Here is a 24,108-nt window from a genome sequence, read left to right as displayed (position 1 = left end):
TCCAGGGGACAGATCTTTCCCCTTTACTCCCATGGGAGCAGGATAAAAATCCCATACCAGAACCGCAGTGATTTGAAACATTGCATGTGAAACAATATCCCTCATGATGAGAAATGCCCGGCACCCTACATTCCCTGGCACTTTGAGGTATCCAGGTTGTAGCCGTATTGGTGTAGAGGCGAAAGCAATCAGGACTTTTGGTAGCGGTGATATCTTTTATTAGACCAACTAGATGTTTGCAAGAAAAAAAAATTATTTGCAAAAATAAGAATTTTTTTTGCAAACATCTAGTTGATCTAATAAACGATATCACCTGTACCGCGAGTCCTGGTTGCTTTTGGTACTTTTGAAGTACTTAACTGAAATTTAAGATTAAATTTCCTTTGAAAGAATTCAATTCTGGATAGTGTCATTTTGTTTCCTATTCCTGTTACAGAGTTGAATTAAGTACACAAGGGCATCAGCTCAGTACCGACATGTGTATTGCATAGGCTAGGGATCCAGTTATTTTCTTTGGGTGCTAACGCTTAATTTATTTAAAAATCCGGTGAGATTAAGTTGGCCTGTTTACTTACATTACATTCCTCTTGTAGATCCTCTTGTAGATCCCAATTTTTCCGACCCATCTGGGTAGGCAGGAGCGAGAACCCTCACTCCTCCCTATCCAGATGGGTCGGGGAAAAAAAATCATTCCCCTAAAATAAAATGTTAGGGTCAGGCCCCAGCGGGACAGGAGTTGCCCCTTCTTTCCCATCTGCCTGCGTGTCAACATAGCACAAAGATCGGTGGGTGTTGCTTTCAATGGGAGCCAGTCACCAGCAGAACTAAAGGGTTAATAAACTGCTCTTCCCCCCCCCCCCAGGAGTGCGTCTTCCTTGGGACATAGGAAGTGTCATTATTTCTCTGCAGTTTCATTTGTAGCCAATTTTGTTTCAGGCCGTCTGAAATCGGCTCTTTTCTCTGCTGAAATGTCAAACCAGCGGTGATTATAAACAGCAGCGTTTGCAAATCTTAACCGAGCACCTGAGAGTTTTAAATATACACCTTGTACCGATGGGTTTTTTCTACACTTGGCCTTGTATTTAAACAAATACACACACACACAAACGAATTAAAGAAAATGTGGGGGCACAAAATAGAGATGATATTTATTCTGGTTTAATCATCCAAATACTTGTTAGCGGTAAAATATTTTGAGGCCAAATCAGTTTAGGCCCTGAGCCAAAACCCACTGAAGATGATTAAGGGCCTGACTCCGAGGCGATTAGAAGGGGTTCAAAGCAAAAAGAGAAGGTATTGAAGACACTTGAGTGACCAACTAAACAAGCAGTAGTTTGTCAGTAACTTTTATTTTCTTTTTTTTTTTTTAATGGCATGACAAACTGGAACCAAGACCAAAGTACTGTACCCACTGTACATCATTCATTATAAAACAAACATACACCATAGTTGTAGTCTACCGAACAAAGAGTGCGTTCTCTTTAAAATGATACAGCGCGTGCTTGTTTTGAGATCCATGCTCTCCACAGTTATCTTACACGTGTGGCTCAGATAGGAACCTCTTATAAATAATTGCCACTGGATCAAACGGGGGGTGCCTGCCCCAGGCCGCGCGGTGCTGGGCGGGGGTCCTGTGCCTCGCCCCGGGGCGGCCCGAAGCCATTGCACGTCTGCAGCACCAGGGCCGTTGTTCATACCGAGAGGTCTGAAGGCAAGTCACGAGCGACGGGAACAAAAAGAAATGACATAGAAAAGAAGTGTTTCCAAAAGGCACGATCTCCTCCACACAAAGGTAACGATATTAAAAGAGAGAGAGAGAGAGAGAGAGAAAGGGGGAGGGAGGGAGGTGGCCACTCCAATACCACCGGAGCTTGCCCCGCCTGGAGTCGTGCTGCCAGCTCCGAGCCCGGACGCCTGCTCCATCCAGGGAGAGCGGTGGATAGAAGCAAGCGCGCACTTCTCTCCACTGCCTCTGGGCGGTGGGTTTGTTGCAAGACACTCCCCACCCTTCCTTTTAAATACAGCAGCCTCTGCCTAGGCAGAACTGGAGCAGGGAAGCCACATCGCTCTCCCGCCCCCCCCTCCCCGCCCGTTGATCACTGCACACACACTAATCATCCATCCCTGATCGCCTCCCGCACACAGTGATCACCCCATTCCTGATCGCTCCACGCACACTGATCCCTCCGTCACTGATCACCCCAAAAAAAGTGATTCCCCCCGTCCCTGATCACCCCACACACACTGATCCCTGCGTCCCTGATCACCCCATTCCTGATCACCCCACACACACTGTGATCCCCCGCTCCTGGTCACCCCACATAGTGATGCCCCCGTCCCTGATCATCCCCCACACACTGATCCCTCAGTCCCTGATCACCCCACGCACACTGATCACACCCCATTCCTGAGCACCCCACACACAGCGAGTTCCCCGTTCCTGGTCACTTCTGCACACTGATCCCTGCGTCCCTGCTCACCCCAGGAAGAGTGATCCCCCCGTCCCTGCTCCCCCCGTCCGGAGCGATCGCCCCATCTCTGACCTCCGCGCCCGCACCGACCCCCGCGTCCCTGGCCGCCCCAGGCACACAGCACCCGCCCCCAGTCACTGATCGGGGTTCCTGCTGCCGCTCTCCTGGTCGCTGGGGTCGTCGGTGAAGCAGACGTCCACGTCGCTCTCGTTATCAGTCTTTTGGTCGGGCTCCTGGCGCGGGTAGCCCGCCTCACCCCTGTCCTCGGCCGCCTTGCCCAGGCCCTGGCCCGGGTGCCGGGACTTGACGTGCCGCTCCAGGTCCCGGCGCCGCACCAGCACCTTGCCGCAGTACTCGCAGCGGTAGGGCGTGTTGCCCTCGGCGTGCAGGCGGATGTGCTTGTTGAGGTTGCTGGGGTCGCCGAAGGGGCGCAGGCAGACCTTGCACTTGAGCGGCTTGTAGCCCGTGTGAGTCCGCATGTGGATCTTGAGGCCGTACTTGCGCGAGTACAGCTTGCCGCAGTAGAGGCAGAGGTGGCCCGTCTTGGCCTTGCCGCCCGCCGCGCCGCCGCCGCCGCCGCCCGCCGCCGCCTGCAGCCCGTCCAGCCGCGCGCGGCTCTTGTCGGCCGCCAGCTCGGACAGCTGCTGCGTGTGCATGGCGATCTCGCGGTCGATGCTGGCCAGGGAGCCCAGCTCGGCCGGGTGCAGCCCCGCGGCCGCCGCCGGCCCGCCGAAGTAGGGCACGGAGTCCGGGTACTTGAGCAGGCCGCCCAGGTGCAGCTTGAGCGGGTAGTAGGGCGCGCTGTAGAGCAGCTCCCCGCCGTACACGGTGAAGGGCACGAGCGGCAGGCCGCACTCGCCGGGGTACGGCTTGAGCCCGTCCAGCGGCGGCAGCGGGAAGCGCTCCAGCGCCAGCCCGCCGGGCACCGCCGGGTAGCGCCCGGGCCCCGGCCCGCGCTCCACGTGCTTGAAGGCGGAGCCCTCGTCGGCCGCGGGCAGCAGCGGCAGCCCCCGCAGCGCCTTCAGCGCCTTGCCCGCCGCCCCTCGGGGCTCGTCGGCCTGTGTCTTGGCCAGCCCGGCCGGGCGGAAGGCGGAGCGGGCGCCCGGGTGGAAGGCCAGGCCGGGCCCCGCCAGCCCCAGGAAGGCTCCGGGGCCCCGGCCCGCGCCCAGGCTCATGTCCAGCGCCCGCTCCTGCTCCTCCTTGGCCGCCGCCCGCCGCAGCGGCCCCGCCTTGAGGGGCGCGGGTGGCGGCGGCGGCGGCGGCGCGGGCTGAGCGCTGCTGCTGCCTCCCGCGGCCAGCTTGTAGGCGGGCTCGGCGGGCAGGAAGGCCCGGCCGGCGGGCACCACGCAGTGGAAGCGGACGTGCGCCTTCAGGCTGTTGGGGTACTTGAAGGTCCGCCAGCAGTACCAGCAGATGTAGCGCTCCTCGCCTGCGGAGACACGCGCGCGCCGTCAGCGCCGGGCCCGCTCCGGCCCCCCTCTGCCCTCCCCTCGCGCCCCGGAGCCGAGCCGGGCCGGGCCGGGCCCCGGAGGTGGTGGCACTGGGCTGGGGACGGGACAGCAGCTGGGGCCTCGAGTCGGCTGTCGCGGGCCCATCTGTTGGCGCTCGCAGCCCCGGTGGCGTATGTCAGGGAGCCGGCTCGGCCGAACAAAGGCCGGTCTAATGATCATGAGCTCCTCATTACCCGGCCAGACAATCTTCCTATGCGTAGGGGCCATATGCAATGGCTCCTTTTCAAAGGACAATGCCCCGGGTGCCCCCCCTCCCCGGCCCGAAACATTTAGGCTTCCCTGAAGCGGAACAAACCGAAATGGCCCATGTTTGTGTTATGACTTCATGCTCCTTTAAAGTGCGAGGGGTTGGGGAGGAATCCCCTCGTGAGGAATAACTTAAACGCCCCGGCCTGTTTGATCAGCTCTGAAATAGGCTCCCTGCAGGAAACGGGGGGGGGTCCTAACGGGCTCTTTCTTCATCGCACAGCTCCACGTGTGCGGAGATTAAAATGCATCGGCTCGGCAAGGCGAGCTGCAGAGCATCGGCCAGCATGAATGCTCGCCTCAATCCGCTAAAACAAAGGCGGATCGGAGGACAGGAGCAAGTGAAATACTTGCAGATAGTTTTGAGGTGGCTACGATCGTATTAAAGCTCTGGGCTGGGTCCGAGCAGGCAGTAGCAGGTGTGACGTGGGGGCAAACGCCCCTAGGCTAAATCAGCAAGGGCAAGAGGAGCTGTTTTAGACATAGGGTTCAACCCCCTCCCCGAAGAAATGTAACCTCAAGCCAAAGAGAGAAGAGAGTGTAACAGGGTGGGATAAGTGGCTGGCTTCTCGCTGATTGAGTTAGCCCACTAAGCAGGCTTTTAAAATGGCATTTGGTGCAGGAATCAACCGGTGTCCATTCATTCATTCATTCATGCATGCTTTCATTCAGCATCCTTCGGGATAAAATAAAAGTCTCCCCGCGCCAGCCCCTCTCCTCCCTGCAACACTCCAGCGCGCAGTGAATGATGTTTAGCATTATGTGGTTTCTGTCATGCAGAACTCGCTCTAGCTCTCCTTGAAGTAGGTGGTCTTTATAGATCCATGCTGGAATTTAAAAGCGGAGGTTGTGTGTGCTTTTTCGCTCTGCTGGTCTGAGCTGAAGAGAGAGAGAGAGAGAGGCAGGAGTGTGCCAGCCATGGCCCTAATTGTTCAGCTGCAGCGTGAGACCGAACCATTGCAGTAATCCTATTAGCCTGCATTGAGATACAGGTGAATTAGCTTTAATTACTGACAAGCTCGCAGCTCTATGCTCTACCAACCCTAACAGAAGCCTCTGCCTCGTGGCTCTTTCCACAGAAGCTACGTGCTCTTTTCGGAGTAGCTGAAATACCACCTAAACCTCCTGCCTAATGCAAACATACTGCAATTTAAACTGACCATCACTACGGCAAGCTCATTATTTCCGACCCTACTCTGTTAAAATGAGCCTTGCTTATAATGTCAAGCCTAGAACTAGATCGTCTGTAATGAAGCAGGCTCTTCAACAAACAGCTAAGGAGAAATGTCTTCCTACGTTGGATGCTAGCCTCAGAACTAGTCACTTAACACATTTTGCTCTATTTCTTCTATTCTGATATTGCACCGATGCCTTTGAAAGTGCAGCTCTGGCGTTGGAGAAATAGCTTGTCTTCTGAAAAAGTTTGCTGCTGATATTCTATAGTCACTTTTGAATAATAATAATAATAATAGTTGTTGCTATTATTATTATTATTATAGAACATGCTAAGTGAATGTCTCACAGCGGGTCAGATTCCGCTGTCTTTCTCTTACTGGAGGACTGACCCCTCCCCACAAGTGAAAATGAAGGTGACAGCTAGAGACGTCCCAACATTTCATCCTTTAATGTATTTGGGTACGACAGAGGCTTCTCACCAATGCATTATTTTTTGTTACAACTGGTCAAATGCTACTAGCCTCCTCGGGTCAGAATCCTCTTTGGGTCTCAAGAGCTGCGAAAAAAAACTGGCCCAGAACCTGTCAATACACAAGGGAACTTCACTCTCTCTTCCTAGGTGTGCGAGTGGCATAAACTTAAGGTGCTCCTCATTACTGTAATGGTTCCTCTTAACTTCGGGGACAAGCCTGATCCTGAATTCCTTTACAAGTGCTCTTTCCCATCTGGGGCTGACTAACTGCCAGGAGCTGCTCAGCACCAGGCAGGATGGGGCCCTTATGCCTCAGGACTTCATTGGGATATATTATGCTGGGTGGTGAGTGAGTGCGGCATCCGGAGGATGGATGTAACCCTGGAGCGCTGCCTTGGAATACGTTTGTTCTGGGATCGGTCGCTTAGCATAAACTAATCTGCCCGGTATAACCTTTCTGAGCAGCTCTGAGTACAGGCACCAGCAGAGCCACCGAGAAAATCCTGGGCAAAATCGATCTGCAAAACCAGTCAGTCTGATGCCTGCCATGTCCCCGCAGAGATCGGCGTGACATCCTCGCTACGACCCAGCCCTGGCTTGGATGGCCGTGTGAAGGCAATCCTGAAGCCACGGCCCCCAGACCCGCTAGCTACCAGAGTCTGAGCACACGACAGACACGAAGCGGCATTGTGGCCCTACCTCACATTTGGAAAGATCCCCTGACGTTAAAGCCTCTAGGATATGTCTCGATCGCAAGCCCAGCTTCAAATAAATAGCCACATCAAACGGGCTGTCCAAGGCTGGGCACTCATTTCTAAAGCCACTGTGAATATAACCTCGCTAGGACAGCATTTGGGTCGGTGTACGCCGGCCATTCCCCGTTGCAAACCACTAAAGAGGAGCTGGGCATCGTCCCTAATTTAACACATGGAAATGAAGTCTGAGGCTGTGGCTGGAGTGCTCTGAGGTCGGCGGCTGTGGGTGCAGGTGGAATCGTTGTCTTAAGCCAAGGCCTTTCCAGCTGGGGTATTTTTTTTTCCCTCCCCTATCGGAATCATAAGATCCTGCTCCGTGAGCCCTACGGGACATAGTCCCACTGACGTTTACACGTGTTCAGAGCCAGCAGAAGCAGCTGGAGGCGGGGTTGGAGCAGGGGTCCCAATCCCCGTGTCCTGGGTGGGGAGGGCTATCTAAAGGGGCTGCCCCCGCAGGGGCTAGGGTTTCTCATCACTAGAGATCCTGGTTTTCTCTGATAAAAAAAATCCCCAATACTTTTTTATTAAAAAAGTAACACAAAATCCACATTATCTGTGATTAAAAGGAAAGACTACGAATATATATATATCTAGAGATATAGATATAGATCTATTAGTGGTGTTTCCTTTTAATCACAGATAATGTGATTACATCTATATCTATAGATATAGAAATAGATGTAATCACATTATCTGTGATTAAAAGGAAACATCACTAATATATCTATAGATATTGATATATAGTATTGTTTCCTTTTAATCATCGGAAAATGTGGATTTGGGGTTCCTTTTCTAATCCAAAATATTGGGGATTTGTTTCTTTATCAGAGAAAACTAGGATCCCTGCTCATCACACAGACGCTGCTCCTGGTCCATGTGTGGGGGGTAGGAAAGAGCCCCTGGGGTCGGGACAAAGCTCTGCCAGGAAGGGCCCGGGGAGCCTCCCGCCGTAGGCACTGCCCAGGTACCTTTCTCGTCGTGTGTCGGGGTGGCGGTGATGGGGATGTCGAACCACTGCGCCAAGGAGCTGGAGTACCAGACGGTCAGCTCCTCCCCCGGCTGCAAGTCTCGCAGCGCGCGGTAGAAGATCTGTGTAAAGAAGAGAAAGCGCCCTGAGCTGGCTGAGCCTGTGCCCGGCCACACCGCTCAGCACCCGCCCGGGACGGAGGGAGATACCTGTCCTCCTGGCAGATCCGCAATAGCTTCCAGTGTCTGCTCTTGGGAGCTCCTGGCAGCCCGGATTAACCCTATCCACTCCAGAGCGGAGCTGCCGGCTTCATCCACTAACTCCCCTCTCACCATCCGCACCTAGAACACAGGGGCAGCCGCAGTCAGTGCCAGCCCGGGCGGCGCAGCCACACAACAGAGAACCTGGCCCCCCTCCTCGCTGCCCACCCCGGCGCCCTCTGCTCAGCCACGGACATCCAGTGGGGCTGGACGACTGTCTGACGACAGCAGCGACAGTCTGAGCCAGGAGGGAGAGAGGGTGGCAGTTAGGTGGGCAGAACCAGAGTGTGCCTTCCGTCAGTAGCGGCCTTAGGGGAGGGCAAACCGGGCGACTGCCCACACTTTAGGGGGGCCCAAAATTTTGCAACAATGGGGGGAAGCTTTTGCAAGGAAGTGGCTCTATTTGCATTTTAACACTCGACTGTTTATCCAAGTTCCCCAAAGACTGTTTTTAAAGTTCTGCGATACATAGGTGATCAAAATTAAACCTCTAAGGGGCCCCAAATGACTCTCTCGCCCAGGGCCCCAACAACCCTAAGGCCGCCACTGCCCTCTTCCTCACCCTGCGGTCTGGATCTTACAGCCAGGCAGAGCCCTTTGCTCCGGGGGTATCTCCCCAGGGCTGAGCAAGGCTGCAGGATCCTCTCCAGGCTCTGCTGGCCAAGCAACGCATCCAGGCAGGTTGGGAGTGCGCAGGTGAGAGGGACCGGGCCAAGGCCTCAGCCGGACTCATCGTCCTTTGGTGCCCAGAGCCGCGGAGAGCCGCGGGGAAAGGGGGGAAGGAAGGAGGGGGGGAGAGGAGGGAGTGTCGGGGGAGGGATCTTTGCTTGGCCCTGAAGCCTCTGTGGTCCCATCCTTCATAATCTGCTCCGCCGCACAAAGGGGAAATGAAGTGCCCGCTCGCTCAACGACCGTGCAATAAAAGTCAGGGGAACAAAGCCGTCTGCAGAGAGCAACCAACGGAGCCAGATGAGAGATAAATTTGAGGGGCCTGGCAGAGCGTTTAAAAGCAATTAAAGGGCATTCAAGAGCCGAGCGGGACGCATGAGCCAGCTCCGCACCGGGGGCCTGGCAGAGCGGCCTCCGCCCCGCACCCGCGCAAGGCTCAACACGCGCCCGCCGCCGGCGGCTCCTGCCCGGCCGCGGGGTCACCCAGCCGGGTCGGGCCGGGGCCTGGGAAATGGGTGCAGCTCCCTGACCCCCGAGTCCTGCCGGCCAGCGCCCCCTGCCCCCACGGATCTGGCCCTGCCCGGCAGCCGGAAACCCAAGGGGTTCTGGGGAAGGAGGGCAGGGGCCCGACACAGCCCAGGGGGGAACAAAAAAAAGATGCTTGTAAAACCCAAAGCCGGGCGCCGGGCGATTAAAAACCAGGGGGATGCAGCAGCCGTCACGTCCACCATGGCTTGGGCTGACGTTGCCCGCGCGGCTCCGCGGCTTGCAGCCCTCACACCCGGGGGGGACCGGCAGCGGGGCCACGTCCCGGCGCGGCTACATGCAGAGAAAGAGCAGGCGTCTCGGAGCACAGGGGCGCTGGCAATGGCAGCGAGCCCCGAGGGGGGCGAGGAGCAGCGCCCCGCAAACCTGCGACCTGCCGCGACTCCCTGCCACCTAGAGCCAGAGGCGAGCAGCTTCCAGCCAGGCTGCGGGAGATGCTCGGCTCCCATCCCCTCTTCTCGCCTGGGCTCAACGGGGAGCTCAGGGGCAGGCACGTCCACTGGTCTCCGCAGCCGGCCGCGCAGGGAGCCGGCCAGGAGGGCTGGCTTGAGGCTCCAGCCAATGCCGTCAAGCTCCAAGGCGGAGGAAGCAGTCTCGGGACACTGTCTAAAAGCTTCCCGTTCTTCCCTGGGTTTAATCTGGGCTGGCTCTACAGGCAGGACGAAGGGAGAAGAAGGCAGCCTCTTCTCCAGAGCACGGATCCCCCTGATCAAGCCAGGTCCAGCGGTGCAGGAGAGCCCAAAGAAAATACCTTTTTTTTGGGTCCTGGTTCCCTGCGGTCTGACAGGTACTTGCCCAGTTTGAAGACGCCCGGCACAGGACCGAGGCGCAGTCCGGCCGGGATGCAGCTTTCTGCATTGACGCTGATGGCCGGAGCCCGGCTGGTTTGCATTGCTGCCTCTGGGTATAAGCGATCAGGAACCCAAACTACTTAACAGGGCTGGAGTGACAGAGACAGGCAGAGAGAGGGATGAACACAGGCGTATCTCCGCCCGCAGAGTGACGCGACGGTGTGTGCACGCCGGCTTTTCAATGGGAACAGGAGGGGTACCCCTTGGCACGCTGGTGCTCCAGGGCGCAGAGTTTGGTGAGAGAGTCTCGCTCTCCCAGCAGCTGCACAGCTCCCTCCGAGAGGGTCACATGGAGCCGTTCCCTAGCCCTCCTGCATAATCAAGCACTTTGAATGGCTAGCGAACAATGGTCCAGGCGACCTTCCCATTCCTAAAAATCCAATTTGTCAAGGGCAAAGAAAAGGCGCTGGTGAATCAAAGGTCTGGAGGGACCATTAATCCTCAGCATGGGGTATTGTCCCCGAGACAGTTACGATATTTTAAGTGACAAATCCACTGTATAATTTCTCCATAAATTTTGCTTCCTTTTATTGTTCCTCGACAAACCAGTTTTGGAAAATAAGTGACTATTTTAAGTCTACTTGGCTGATTCTTTTGAGGTTTAATATACTTCAAAGATTTTTAATTCTCTTCCCTTGGCTTTATTGTAAAGGAGATTAAACAAAGAGATGGGGAATGTTTTGAGGACTTGTTAACTTCTATTGATTCCTGGCGTGTGCCATACAGAAATTGGGCAGGTACTTGATGGGAAAACACCAGAAAATACCTACACTTAAAAAAAAGGCCGTGTTACCATGTGAGTCGATTGGTTTCAGGCCAGTCATCTATTTAGCTCAGCTTTGATCCCTAACTTTTACTTTCTTCATGGATGAATGACACGAAATATGAACCATTGTTGCTCCTTGAAGGCACCAAGCCTTGCATCCGCCAATGCGATGGGAATGGTTTTATTCGTGTTAGTAGGGAAATTCAGGAGGTGGCTCCACACGTTAACAGACACGGCAATATCCTAGAGGTTACGGCAGATCTTACGAGACCCCTGGTGCCTAGTCCTTCTCCACCTCCCTGCCCCATGTGCAAAATTGCCCTTTGCGGGTGCTACTTTTAAAAATGGGGATGTAAAAAAAAATACAAATAACCCCGTGCGTCTCATGGAAACTGTTCTGCTTTTCCAAAACGACCTGTATTTTCTCTGAAGAGTGATAATAGCGATTTAATGAGCCAAACACGAAGCACTGGGGTACAGCCCAGTTCTCAAGAAGGGCGTGCGGCTCATAAGAGCAGCTCGAGTTGTGGCAGGGAAGGGAGGACAAGTCTTTGGAAGTGGAATTTCCATGGGTATTTGGAGGTCTGGCACAGAAATCGGGATGCACACGTGTTAGCTAAAAGGAGCTCCAAATCGTGTTTTTACCCCTCTCCCTTTTACGTAGGGTTTTTCTGCCTCCTGCCTGGGATGCTGATCTTGAATAGGAGGCGGCTGAACATTTCTTGCTTTCGTGCCATCACCTACCTCCTTAATACACTTGGGGGGGGGGGGGTTTCCACCCGCCGCTGCTTTCCTTATTTTATTTTATTTTCGAGACCTGATCAAGAATGAAATCCGAAGTACTAGAAAAGCAAACTCTTAGCAGCAACACTTGTTCGTCCTTCGCTGCATCTCACGATAAGCGATAGATCATGGACTGGCTGCTACGCAGGGGATCGCCTCCGCATTTTCTCTCCTAGCAGGTTGCCGTCGATCGGAAGAGAATTGAAATGTTCAAGCTCGTATTTCGGAGCAGGCGTGAAACACTCGCCCTTCCCGGCAGTGGCACATCCCGACAGGGAACGGAGAGCGGGTAAAAGTGCCAGAGAAACCAGAGTCAAAGTAAAATCAGGTCGCTCAATCTGCTCTGGCTAAATAAGTCTGTGCGGGGACAAGAGACAACAGCACGGGGCTGGGTGCTGGCTGGGACCGCACGTCTGCCCGGGCAGTGATCAAAGCCGCCCGCAGCCGTCTATGGGGGCTGTTTCAACCTGCCATGGGACGTGCGGGTGCAGTTGTGTATCCAGGGACATTCCCGCACTTGCCGCAGTCCCCTTCTAACAAAGCTGCACGGGGGGGGGCGGCAGCACGCCTGGACCCGGAGCCAAGCGCCTTTGGCCCGGGATAGTTTCTATCTGGAGATCCTGGCTAAAGGGGTGGATCCTGGATGCCGCGGAAGAGCAGAATCAGGCCCTGTGGGATCAGCTAATTTAGAAAACTGGCCTAAGACAGAACTGAGTAGAAGAGGGGTAAGGAGACCGACCCCCACCGCCCCTGGCCCCGAGGTGTGGGCCAGGGGCTGAATGGATGCTGAGCACGGAGAAAAGGGACTTTTACTCGCACACCAGACGGGAAAGGAAGCAACATGAGCCCCTGGCCTGGAGTCAGGGAGGATCCTGGTCCTCCCGACTTCGGGCTGGCAGTGCTGGGGGGCATCTTCAAGGCGGGGACGGGGAAGATGATTTGTTTTCTCCTTCTTAGCCACAGTAGCCTGGACTGCAGCAGGGACGGGAGGAGGGGGGGGTGGAACTGAAGATGACCCCTTTGATCACCAGCATGAATAGGAGGAAAGGATAAACAAGAAGTCGAGGGCAATAAATTTAAGCCATGAACATGTCCCTGTAACCTCTGGCCTGGCGACTTTAGGATGACACCCAGTTTAAATTGCCAGCGCTGCAGAGGTAGGGAGAGGGCTTTTAAGGCACCAAGGTATCCTACTGCTCCATTTGGGAAGCCGCTCAGTCCCCTCCTTAATGAGTCAAAAAGCGTGAACGACACGCGAACAATTTTATCAATAGGACCATGTAAAGGCCGACTGTGAGGAAAGTTATTTATTAATATAGCCAATTGTGGCTGGTTCCCATCCACTAAGAAAAGAAAAGCCCTGCTCTGGAAGCATTCACACCAGTTCTCCAATTTTTATTCTGTCCTGTGGCTCAAAGTTGAAGTTCCCCAAGTGAAATAAATTGTCCACAAAAGAGGAAAGGAACCACATTTTCTTTTATTTTTCCTTCCCTAAAAAGGAAGGGTGAAACCGATCTAATGTGCCCACTGGAGCAAGATGCAGCATGAAAGGCCGGGTGTTAAAAGTAAAAGCAGCCTTTGGAGCAAATGGGATGGAAAATTAAATGAAATTAAATAGCTTGAACGACTGTATTGTCCCTTATTAAAAAGACACATTAATTACATGGTTTCAGCTTTATTCAAAGACAATGTTTAGGCTCAATCAAAACATTCCACTATCGCTTTTATAGACTTAAACCGGGCTGCGAGAAGCACCATTAAAGTGAAATAACTTTTGCCCAGAGATTTGATGAAAGATATTTTCCTCGGCAGCTCTTATTTAATGCCCACCGCTGAACTGCCAATGCCCCTGAGTAACACTTTGGCACAGTGCTCTTTTTGATTTAACAGGTTGCCCCATAATGAGGCATGAATGTTAAGGAACAACAGTCGTCCAAAGAGGCACAGTTGCAGAGAGCAATGTCCCACCAGGGAGCTCCATTCAAACCATCAAACCGCTCCAGCACAGAGAAGGTTCAACATTACATTCAAACCAGCATGAATGCCTGTATACAGGGCCAGCTTCATTATGTCGGAGAGAAACACAGAGGATGCTTTAACAAAATGCTGCAAGTTCATTCAGTAGTCGATATTCTCGCAGGAAAATGAAGCAGCCAGTTCCCGATCTGACCTCTTTTTCCCCGGTACCTTGCAGCCGGGTTTCCCATTGCAGATGATGGCATGTAATGTTACATTTCAAGACTGTACCGGGGGGGGGGGGGAGGCATTTAGCCACAGACTTATTACGTCACATTCCACCCGCTGACTGTAGAGCTCGGCGATCTGCGTCACACTCGAGCACTTTTTCACATCACAGGGCAAAACACAATTTTAACAGGGACCAGAAATGTCTTCTTAAATCACACTTTTTTTTCATTTGCTCTAGAAAATCAATACACAGTTTTGTTTCATAATTTGTCCGGATCTACCGTATTTCTTTCTGGGTTTCATGACTCCAGCACTTGCTACGCAATATTAATAATAAACGCTGGCAATCCAGCGAGGACCATTGGCGGAACGCGACAACCGGGGTTGAAACCTCCTAACCAGCTGTGCGGTGCAGACTAGATGCGGGTGGGATATTAAAGCAGCTTTTGAATAGTAATTACGGTTCTATGGGAACCCCAGCAGATGACATGATCTCAATTTGGGATTCTTATTCTTTAATTGCAGGCTTCCTCCCAGATCGGATTCAAATACATTTTAGTGCTACGTAAACATTCCAGTGTTATGGTCCCAGAGGGTTGGGTTTTTATTTTAATTTTTGTTTGCCTTTTTGTGCTTTAACCCGGCTTCAACTGGAAGCGAAATTTGCCACATAAAGTATTCAAAGTCTGTCTAAAGTTGCCTTTTAACCGGATTCCTTCCTCCCCCCTCTCCGCCTCCCCTCCAGCCCCCAGCGCATCTCTCGGTTCTTTCGGTTGACATGATGCAAATAAAAGTCAGTAAACTTGTTGCTGAATTGCAATGTTTCGGTGTACCTTATAAATTCATACCTTTTCTCCCGCGATCGCCTTAGAATGAGCCCCTGCCTCAATTCGATTTTCCTTGCTGTTGGGCACATTTAGGAGAGAGTCTATTTGTGAAGTTCATTTCTAGGCAAATGTATTCAAGAGCTGATTGGGATGAATAGGACCGGGTGTCAGCCGCCCCTAATTGGGATTAAAGCACTTAGGACCATATGCAGCGAGTGACAGAAATTCTCAGGTCTCATTGTAGTCAGACTTCCACCCGCTTGGTCCCTCTCCCTCGAAAGGAGATTTATAAAGATTTCAGGGAGAAACTGAGGAAATAAAAGAGACACAGAAAATGACCGGGCTAATGCCTCTCTGTGGGACTGCCGGCGCAGCCAATGTTCGTGACAGCTCCTGAGAAAAGATGATTAGAAAGAAAGCTGAGGAGACATCCCTGGACCCTGCTGGGGTGGCGACCAGGACCCTTGCACCGGCTCGCGGACAGACAGAGGCAGCACTTCTGGCTGGGGGTAGGGGGGGAAACACTTTGATCTCTTTTTTCCCAACCTGCACAAACGCTGCTGCGTGCATCCTAGGGATGATACAGGCATCCCCAGCTCCGGTGCCCGCAAGCCAAAGCCTAGCAGAAAATCAGCTTTAAAAAAAACAAAACAAAACAAAAAAAAACCCAAGAAGACCTGGAGGATCTTCCCGGGAAAGTAAATAGAAATAAACTGAAGGCAGTGGGGAGGGCGGCTTTGTAAGTCGCATACAAGGGGAGTGCGTCCGCGGGTGGAGGCCTGGCTTTGAATCAAGTGGATTTTTCGCTTGAGTGACAAGTAGCCCTGCCTTGGCAAGCGGGGGACAAGGATAGGGGCTTGGGTTGGGGGGCGGGGGGGGGTGCGATTCAAAGGCCATGCAAACCCATGGGAGGCCTGCCAGTGGCTCCTGCATCAAGGGTCCTTGATGGTTATGTGAGCAGGTCACTATTGCCGAGTCCGGGCGGAGGGACATGAGTCCGGATCGGCTCCTCAGGATGGCCTGGGACTGAGGCTGGAGGCAGAGGGCAGAGGCTCCGGCCGCAGAGGGAGGGGAAAGGCCCTGCTACATGCACCACACGGCCTCATCATTTCGTGGCCAAACACCAGCCAGCGGGTCCTTGGGCTGCTGCCCCGGGTTAGTGCATAGTGGGAGGGGAAGGCGCCCGGGGAACCCGCTCCTCTCACTCCCCCGCTGTCTCCGGGACAGAGGCGGTGGCAGGAGTGACAAGGAGGTTGTCACTCCCCCGCTATCCCCGTTGCCTAGAGGTTTCCTGCAAGAGCAAAATCAGTAAGTCTGGAAAACCTCGGGCCTCTGCGAGGGGGTAAACCGGATCAATGAATAAGGCAGGGCAGGCCATTGGAAATAGCTGCACAGACGCTGTCGCCAGGACACCTTCTGCAGCCCGGGGAGGACAGACCAAGGGCACCAAAGAAATGGCTACAGCTAGGCAGAAAGGCCCCCTTCCTCCGCCCCTCCGAGTGGAGAGGACAGCAGAGCTCTTGTCTGGCTCCTGTCTTTCAGGCCCTGGAATAGCACAATTTCCAGCTTGCTGCTGCTCCCAACCCTCCATGAATCCTCTTGGTCAATCCCTGTGACTTTGATCTACGGCCACCAGCAGGCCTACACATGCGCTTTAATGCCGATTACCCTATTTTAATGTGCATTACAGCATCACTAAAAAGTGCTATTTATGTGCATTAAAATATGCTAATGCACAGTAAGTGTCACTTTAAAAACATGCTCTTTAGTTAAAGAGCATTAAGAAAGGCTAATCCGTATTTTCCTAGTACCTCACAATGGAGGGCATTTGTACACATGCATGGGCCACAGCACCAGGTGCTTTTACAAGGGCCTGGCACTGCAGTGCATGCATTTGTATAAACTGCGAAATGTTTGTCAATGCTGAGAAAATGGTATGGTATGGCACGGCAGCCATTTTCTGTGTGCTGATGCGCATTTCGCTGCTTATATAAATGAATGGGATGCAGAGACAGGCACCTTGGCTTGTGTGCTCTGCAGACTTGATTTCCAGCTAGTCGGAACAGGCAAAGGTATGTGTATAAAGGACGTACTAGATATAATGTGCATTAACTAAAACGTGTTAATAAAGGTGTAGATGCACCCACTCAAGGGAGCTTTGCCATAGAGTTCAGGGTTAGCAGGTGTAGCTCCATGGGGTTAAGATGACCCACCCCAGCAGAGAGGCTGTGAGTTTTAGACGAGGGGTGGGAGGGGAATACCTGCCTTGGGAAAGAAACATATATATATATTTCAATTGTACTTGCTCCGTACATTGCAAAGCAGCCAGCACAGGCGCTGTGTGGATACAGCGGCCCCGAACTTGCGATCTAAGAAAATAGCTTCCCAGATCCCGCCGTGTCTACGGCATATACAGCTAGATCGCCTATGCTCTGGGCACCTGCGATCTTAATGGCAACTTGTCCCCAGCACTCGTACCGCACGGAGAGAATAAGGGAGCGGGAACAATATTACAGATGGCTGGGATTGATCCATATGCCCCAGCTCGTGAACTGGAGAGAGAGAAATTAGCCCAGGTCCTGCAGTCGCAGCCCAGAATGGGGTACCAGGCAATGGCTGGAGGTGGGTGAGAAATAGGCTGTAGCCTCAGAAGCAGCCTAAATACCAAGGGATACCAGTGGGCTACTTTTATTTTTTTTCTCTGTGCTTGTGTTTCCCCCCTGAACTCCGCTCTATCCGAAGGGGCCGCAGAGCCCACCCCTGGCTTGTCGTGACCTGCCTGTTCACTGTGTCCTGCGCCGCTCAGAAACTCGCTTGTCCTGAGGAAGCTGACCCTTTCCCCCGTGATCTGAGGTCAGAGCCTAAGAGAACTTAACAGCAGTTGTTGTTGAGGTCCTGAAATGTGGCTACGTGGGCGTGGGTGATGACAGTGGAGTCATATAGTCACTGCAATGACTATGCAGTTCAAGATCCACCACCAGCACCACTAATACCATGCACTAGATAACATGGACAGATATTGCAACTGAGAAGAGAACTGGGATCCATCCAGCCCTCTGTATGTTTCTCTAGCTGCCCAATACCTGTAAAAGTGAAAGGGATCCACCGCTGATAGCTCTGCTTGTGGGTGGGTGCTGTGCGACATGACAGCCAGATCCAAGCAGGTGGCCGCCCAGCCAGGACTCATCTGACTCGCGTGGGAATCACCCTGCAGTCAGAAGGTCACTCCTTGGGATCTTGGTTGTATCTTTAGGCCGAAGGTGTTTCCCTGTTGGTGAAAAAGAAGCATGTTATTGCTGCAGGGGTATAGGTTGTGGTAGCTGTGTTGGTATAACTATATATCCAAAGAACCGTGCCTTTTTATTGCTGCTACATTTTGAACACGGAGATCGGTCATCATAGAAAGATAATACCCCTCCCCCTGCAAGTCCAGTCAGAGGGGAGAGGCGCCCCTCTGCAAAACTGCGTTGTAGTCTCCCTTCCCCCCTAGCGCTCTGTTCGACACTTGGTGACCCACTGGTTCTTTCCCAGTCTCTCCAGTTGCCCGTCATTGCAATACAATGTTGTTTTTTTTTCCATGTCCCCGTTTGTTCTGCTGCCTATTGCGCTGAATGTTTGCCGATCGAACCATATACATTTCACCCAGATTAGTGCGCACCTCTCAGCGACTGCCTGGTAATCACGGACCTCTTAGCATGGCCCTTTGTGTGATTAAAGTTCGCGAGTGCTGAAGAATCCCGTTTCCTATCCTTGCCCACATTCAGTGGGAAACAGCACCAGGAATTCTGCAACCAAGTGATAGGCTGCAAGGTCAAATTCCGCCCCCGCCTCCCTCCGCTACCGCCCCTGGATTTCTGCAGTCAGATGGTACTTTTGTCCATTTAGTTGGAAAAGAATGTGAAATCATGATCTACACCAGGCATGCGCGCGCGCACACATACGCACACACACGTGTGTGTGCGCGCATGTGTGCATCATGTCATAGTAGGTATTGCCCTTGGTGGACAATTCTGAGCCTTGACTTTAAAGATATATATGTGCACAAATAGATAGATAGATAGATAGATAGATAGATAGATAGATAGATAGATAGATAGATAGATAGATAGATAGATAGATCTATCTTTATATCTATATAGATATAATACATATCTTTAAAGTCAAGGGTCAGAATTGTCCACCCAGGGCAGTGTCTACTATAACACTAGTAGGAAAGCACGTGGACCCCTTTCTTCACAAGTTCCAAGCTTGACCATTTTTCCTCACACTTTTCTTTCAGCAGGGTAGGAAGGGTCTTTGAGATGAGACTTAAAATCTAAACCTTTGCCATTTCCGGAGGACATCCCTGGATATTGTTCAGGGATTGTGAAGTTTGTCCTAATTCATGTCCAATGCTGTTCAGGGAATGTGGAGATTGTCCCAATTCATGTCCAAAGCTCCTGTTTGAAATCTGCAACTAGCCAAGTCCTAAGAGAAAGAGATCCTTAGAGATGCATACAATAAATAATGAACAGGCCATGGAGTTACATCCTGATGTGCACCATAATATCAGATATTGCCGAGATTGTGGGAAGAAAGTTTTCATATTGAAAAAAAAAAAAAAAGAAAGAAACAGAAGCACCAAAACCCACATGCATTTTCCTATTATGCTTCTTTCTGTCAGGGATGTGGACCCAGTCTGAAGTGTGTATATTACATTTGACCTTTGATGAACCAGTACGAACCAGTATGCTGATTATAAAAGCTACCTGCCAGCTCAATTAACTCGGTATCTTCAATCTACATTAGACTAAAACGCAGAATTGAGGGTTTTGCATGGGATAGACGCGTCCTTTTATTCCTTCCTGTTAAGCATAGTTATAACATTCAGTGGGGGTGGCTGAACTCAGGATCTCTTTGCACTTCATACTTACACCATATGTAAATGAAGACATTAGGAAAAATGCACCAGAACAGATGAACATGCGCCCTTACCTATGAAGAGCCCTTGACTTTGGCCACAGTAAACGTTAGTCCCAGGACATCGCCTGGGATACTTATAGCTGAAAGGATTTTGTTTAGTTGATTGACCAATTGATTGACCGTTAGCTGTCTGTATGCCATTCCTTTCACAGGCCTTCAACCTGTCTTCTGCCTGAAGTCTCCAGATCAGTTCTTGAGTCCCCTCTGCTCCTTAGTCCTAGGTCCTCGTCCTCTTTCCCACCTTGCCTCATCCGCGTGCTTTCCCCCCTTGCTCCCTTGAACACATCTCTGTCCACTCCATCCTCCTTCTTCTTTCCTTCCTTTTGGTTCCCAGAGAATCTTCCTCGGCTACATTTCAAGGCCTCTCCTCCACTCTCAGCCTTGGCTGACCCTGCTACCTTTAATAGCATTTTCACCACACTTTCCTGGCTCTTTTCTGACCTTTCGGACCTCTCTCTTTCCCTCTCTTGCTGTCCCAAAGGGGCCGTATCTTGCTTTCTCTTTTCTTCTCTGTCCACTATCCTCAGGCGCCATCCTTAGACTGGGCTATGATCCAACAGGAGGATGACCCTAAAAGAGGAGCAGTGACGAAGGCACAAAACGAGGAACCCAACATGCAAAGGGACCTGTGGAGATTATAGCAGAGGAAACTGGGGACAAGTAGGGGAAGGTTGCTACTAATAAATACACCTCGGGGAAGGGAACGAACAGCGTAGATCATACAGCTGAGCTGTAGAAATAAACAGGCCCCCCACACCAGGTCTTCCAAAGCCACCTGGTCCCTGGGATGTTCCGAGTCGCGCTTCATGCAACTACGCACGGTAGTTGCCAGGCACAAGGTGAGGACTGAGATCTGAGAACCTCCTCGTGGAAAAGCCCTGAGTGTGATGTTACAGATAGGACTCAGGGAGGGGCACAGCTCGAGTACACGAAAGGAGTTACTGCAGAAATTGAACCCCAACTGCTTGACTGAGTGCTTCGACACAGAGACAGAGATGTGAATGCATGCGCAAGCAATATCTGAGTGTATGTCGTGTGTGTGCATACTTACATTATACATGGGATATATACATCCATTATACATACGTATATTTTACTTGTGAGAAGGGATACACGCACATATACATATATATACTCTCTCACACGTGTGATACATACATACATACATACATACATACATGTTAGATACTCCCTCCTTCAGTAAAATTGTGTGTGTGTACATATACACACATAGGTATATACCCGTGTGTGAGATATATTCTCCTTCCTTAGGTAAAATTCCCACCGACTTCGCGAGAGGGAAGGAACAGTAGGAGGGCGCAGGGGGCTCTCTAAACCGTGCTTTATAAAACAGTGTCTCTGCCAGACATTAAAGATTTGTTGCTAGCTGGCAAAACAGCAACAAATGCGGACAACGAGCCTGATCCAAAACCCACCGAGAAGAGCAGTGGGAGCTTTTCTGCTGGCTTCAGTGGCTCAAGTTCAATGCTAAATATGTACAGGAAAAGACGCATAATGTCGGTGTAAATCAATATATATAATCCATAGATTATGCCGAAACGTAATTCAAATGTAAATTTCCTTCGGGTTTCACAAACTGATGAACAAATATTTGTGAACATGCCTATCTCTCTTGAAGTATTTTTAATAATATATTGCAAGATAGATTATGAAACGCTAACATATAGCTTAATATTAGAGCCATTGAGCTGACCGACAGCATTGGACTTTAGATATCTGCTTGACCCTTTGCGATGAACTGTAAAGAAGAATATTCCCAATTTGAACTCCTTCAGAGTACTGTTTCAGTATTCAACTATTGCTAGGATAGCTGTTGTAGCACCTGATTTACCAGTTAATTTGGGATGATTTAGCACCTACTAGTTATTTTGGGATGATTCCCATGCCTACAGACTACGATGGGAATATTTTCACCGATTCTTTAATAGTAGTCTACGCTCCGACAAGAGTAGTGCTTGGTAGAGTTGCGAGTCTGTTTCTGATTCTGATCCCGGCATAAAATTGTAGGAGGGTGCAGACAGCCGAAATGTCCTGTGAGAGGCAAGGGTTTCTTAGTGTGATATCTTTTATTGAACCCGCTGTATAGTTGAGATAGTCAGATAAGCTTTCCAATGCCATACATTCTTCTTCAGGTCTGACCAGAACAAGCCAAGCTATGTTTCAGGACAATCTCTGGCTTGTTCTGGTCAGACCTAAAGGAGAATGTCTCGCAGTCGAAAGCTTATCTAACTCTATCCCAACTAGACAGGTAGTCTAATAAAAATTATCACCCTAAGAAATCCTTGCCTCTCACATAATTTCTGGACCATCACGGGGGCACCATCACTCTTACACTACCAAAATATCCTGTCAAACTTTCCCACTCAGAAAACCCCTCTGCTATGTTCAGCTTGATTCAACCCGAAGTAATTCTCTATGCACAGCGTGAATTGGTTCCATTTTCCGCAGAAGCTCAGGAGCGGTTGTCATATCTTTTAAAATCAAGGTTGTGTTTTCAGATAATCATAGCTACAGTGTAAAGCCATTTGATTTTCTGATAAACGTTCATCCTGGGTAGCATGCTAGCGCAAGGAGATCATTCTCCTTGTTGTCGCCGTGGTGGGCAGCTTAGCTCCTACATAGACCTCCTTTCATTAATCATCGATACACAAATAAGCATCTCATAAAGAAGGAATTGCCATGTTGCAAACGGGGAAACTGAGGCACGCAGCAAGGAAATGAGTTGCCCAAGAGGCCACTGACAGAGCCATGAACATATAACCCCAGTCTCGTGAATCCCAGCCCCTGAACGCCCTCGTTGTAAATAAATGCGTATTTAAATGCTGGACTCAGAGGACAGTCAGCTTGATTAGGATTTCCCTTCTTAAGATCCCATTGAATTCAGCACTTGACTTGAGCAGAGCTAGGAAACCCATCGGAATGGAAGAGAGGGAGCGATGCAGAAATGGTAGCTGCTGGAAGGAAGATCTCTGCGCAGTGGCACCAGAGAGCAAGGCAAAGCTTGCTGGCTGGCTGGTAATAATCTAAATGGAGAAAGAGATAGGCTTTGCCAGTAAGAGGATGAAAGGGCTGGGAGAAAGCTGCCTTTTTAATGAGGAGATATTATTGAAAGGGGGGGGGTGTCATCATTTCCGGCTTTCTAAGACACGACTATCATCAGCAAGAACAAATAGAAGTTTTGCAAAAACCGAGCCATCAAAAGCTGTTTATTACACTCTGCTAAACATCCCCTCGTGGAGAAATCCTTGGGGCAGGGGGGAGGAAGCCGCTTGCTTTGCTAGGAAATGTGGCTCTCTAATTAATTAATTTGACAAACTGAACGTTTCTTCTCTGGTTGCTGTTTAAAGCGATTTGACTTCTTTAACACAGTAGAGATATTTGAAATAAGGAGCTAAATGGATGCACAGAGTAACCCAGGCTAACTCCGGGTTCTCTCTAATGTGCAGGCGGTGTGGATGAGCCGGTTTTAGGTCTTATTTTAAAGTACACGAAGAGGAAGTAGACTGCCTGCCCCTTTCTTGCTTGTCATATTTCTTCCAACTGAAAGCTGTATTGATTTGGACGGTTTTGTAGTTACGGAGCTCGAGCAGCTCATAGGTGTCATCTGTCAGGAATCATCTTTCTCGTAATTTATATAGTTTTATAGAAATGCCGTTGCCTCCTGTTCATTGTTGTGCCGCTTTTTTTTTCCAGGCCTAAATACGAAGATATTTTAAAATTGCGCCTGAACTGCTGATGGATCTCAGCCCCCATCCTGTCAAATGTCATTTCTGAATTGAGGTATTAGCATTTGTATTTAGAATAAAGAAGAGGCATTTATCTAGCAGTTGCGCGCTCTCTCTCTCTCTCTCTCTCTCTCTCTCACACACACACACACACACAGACGCACACACACACACACACACACACACACACACAGTAGCGATATCACCATCCCTGGAATTAGTATAATTAACAGGAAAGATCCTCTTTCTTATGGATGCTTCTACCACAAACCTATTTGAATATTTTTTTGCCAGTCAAACCTGCCTTCAAAACGATCGGATGTCAGTCAGCTCCTGTTTTAGAGTAATCTTCAGCTTGAGAGTCAAGCCCTGTCTTATCTATTGTTGCTTTTTCTCTCTTGGATAAGATATTTAATACCATCATGTTGTGTGCTGGACTGGATGACTCTGGAGGTCCCTTCCAGCCCTACCAATTTCTCTGCGATTCTCTCTGGTTTAAAGACAGCAAATCCCGCCAGCAGGAAGGAAAGGGAAATAAAGTCGAAAGCATAAAACACTTGGCTCGAGACACTTCATGACCTGTTATCAGTGGCCCTTGCTCACTAAAGCAGGCCCAATAACTTCAGGGGGGCTACTCGCATCTCTATCAAATATTCACATGAATGCCGGATTGGGTCCATTAAAAACAGTTTTACCACTGTTGTGGGGCGGGGTGGGGGGGACGACTGACTCAGAATAGGGCCCTCATGAAGCATATCTGCTTGCTTAAACCACTCTCGGCGGCTTTCCAGAGGCATTTTCACCATACTTTTTTCACAAGCACTTACTCACTCTTCAGCAAGCTGTTGCCACTTGCCAGTTATACTCCTAACTTTCCCCGCTCCCCCAAGTCGTGCTCCTCGCTTGCAGACTA

At 50.9% G+C, this 24,108-nt stretch overlaps 1 protein-coding gene across 1 annotated transcript; it reads right to left on the bottom strand.

Annotated features, from left to right (window-relative positions):
* Nucleotides 1-1,056: 1,056 nt before the first annotated feature.
* PRDM13 (PR/SET domain 13) lies at nt 1,057-9,994 on the bottom strand. Its single transcript, XM_059732326.1, has 4 exons — nt 9,825-9,994; nt 7,808-7,939; nt 7,600-7,720; nt 1,057-3,900 (listed from the first exon to the last, which is right to left on the bottom strand). The coding sequence occupies exons 1-4, from the start codon at nt 9,963-9,965 to the stop codon at nt 2,606-2,608; spliced, it is 1,689 nt and encodes a 562-aa protein (XP_059588309.1). The 5' UTR covers nt 9,966-9,994; the 3' UTR covers nt 1,057-2,605.
* Between the last annotated feature and the right edge of the window lie 14,114 nt (nt 9,995-24,108).

Source organism: Alligator mississippiensis, chromosome 1 (genome assembly GCF_030867095.1).
Source record: "Alligator mississippiensis isolate rAllMis1 chromosome 1, rAllMis1, whole genome shotgun sequence".
Taxonomy (NCBI): domain Eukaryota; kingdom Metazoa; phylum Chordata; order Crocodylia; family Alligatoridae; genus Alligator; species Alligator mississippiensis.
This window is presented reverse-complemented; position numbering and strand designations above follow the sequence as displayed.

What these genes read in the sequence shown, in the direction of transcription:
- PRDM13 (XM_059732326.1), bottom strand. Translation starts at nt 9,965, where the DNA reads ATGCAAACCAGCCGGGCTCCGGCCATCAGCGTCAATGCAGAAAGCTGC. An exon ending in AACCAGGACCCAAAAAAAAG is followed by an intron (nt 7,940 to 9,824) that starts GTATTTTCTTTG and finishes CCTGTGTTCTAG; the next exon opens with GTGCGGATGGTGAGAGGGGA. An exon ending in CGGATCTGCCAGGAGGACAG is followed by an intron (nt 7,721 to 7,807) that starts GTATCTCCCTCC and finishes TTCTTTACACAG; the next exon opens with ATCTTCTACCGCGCGCTGCG.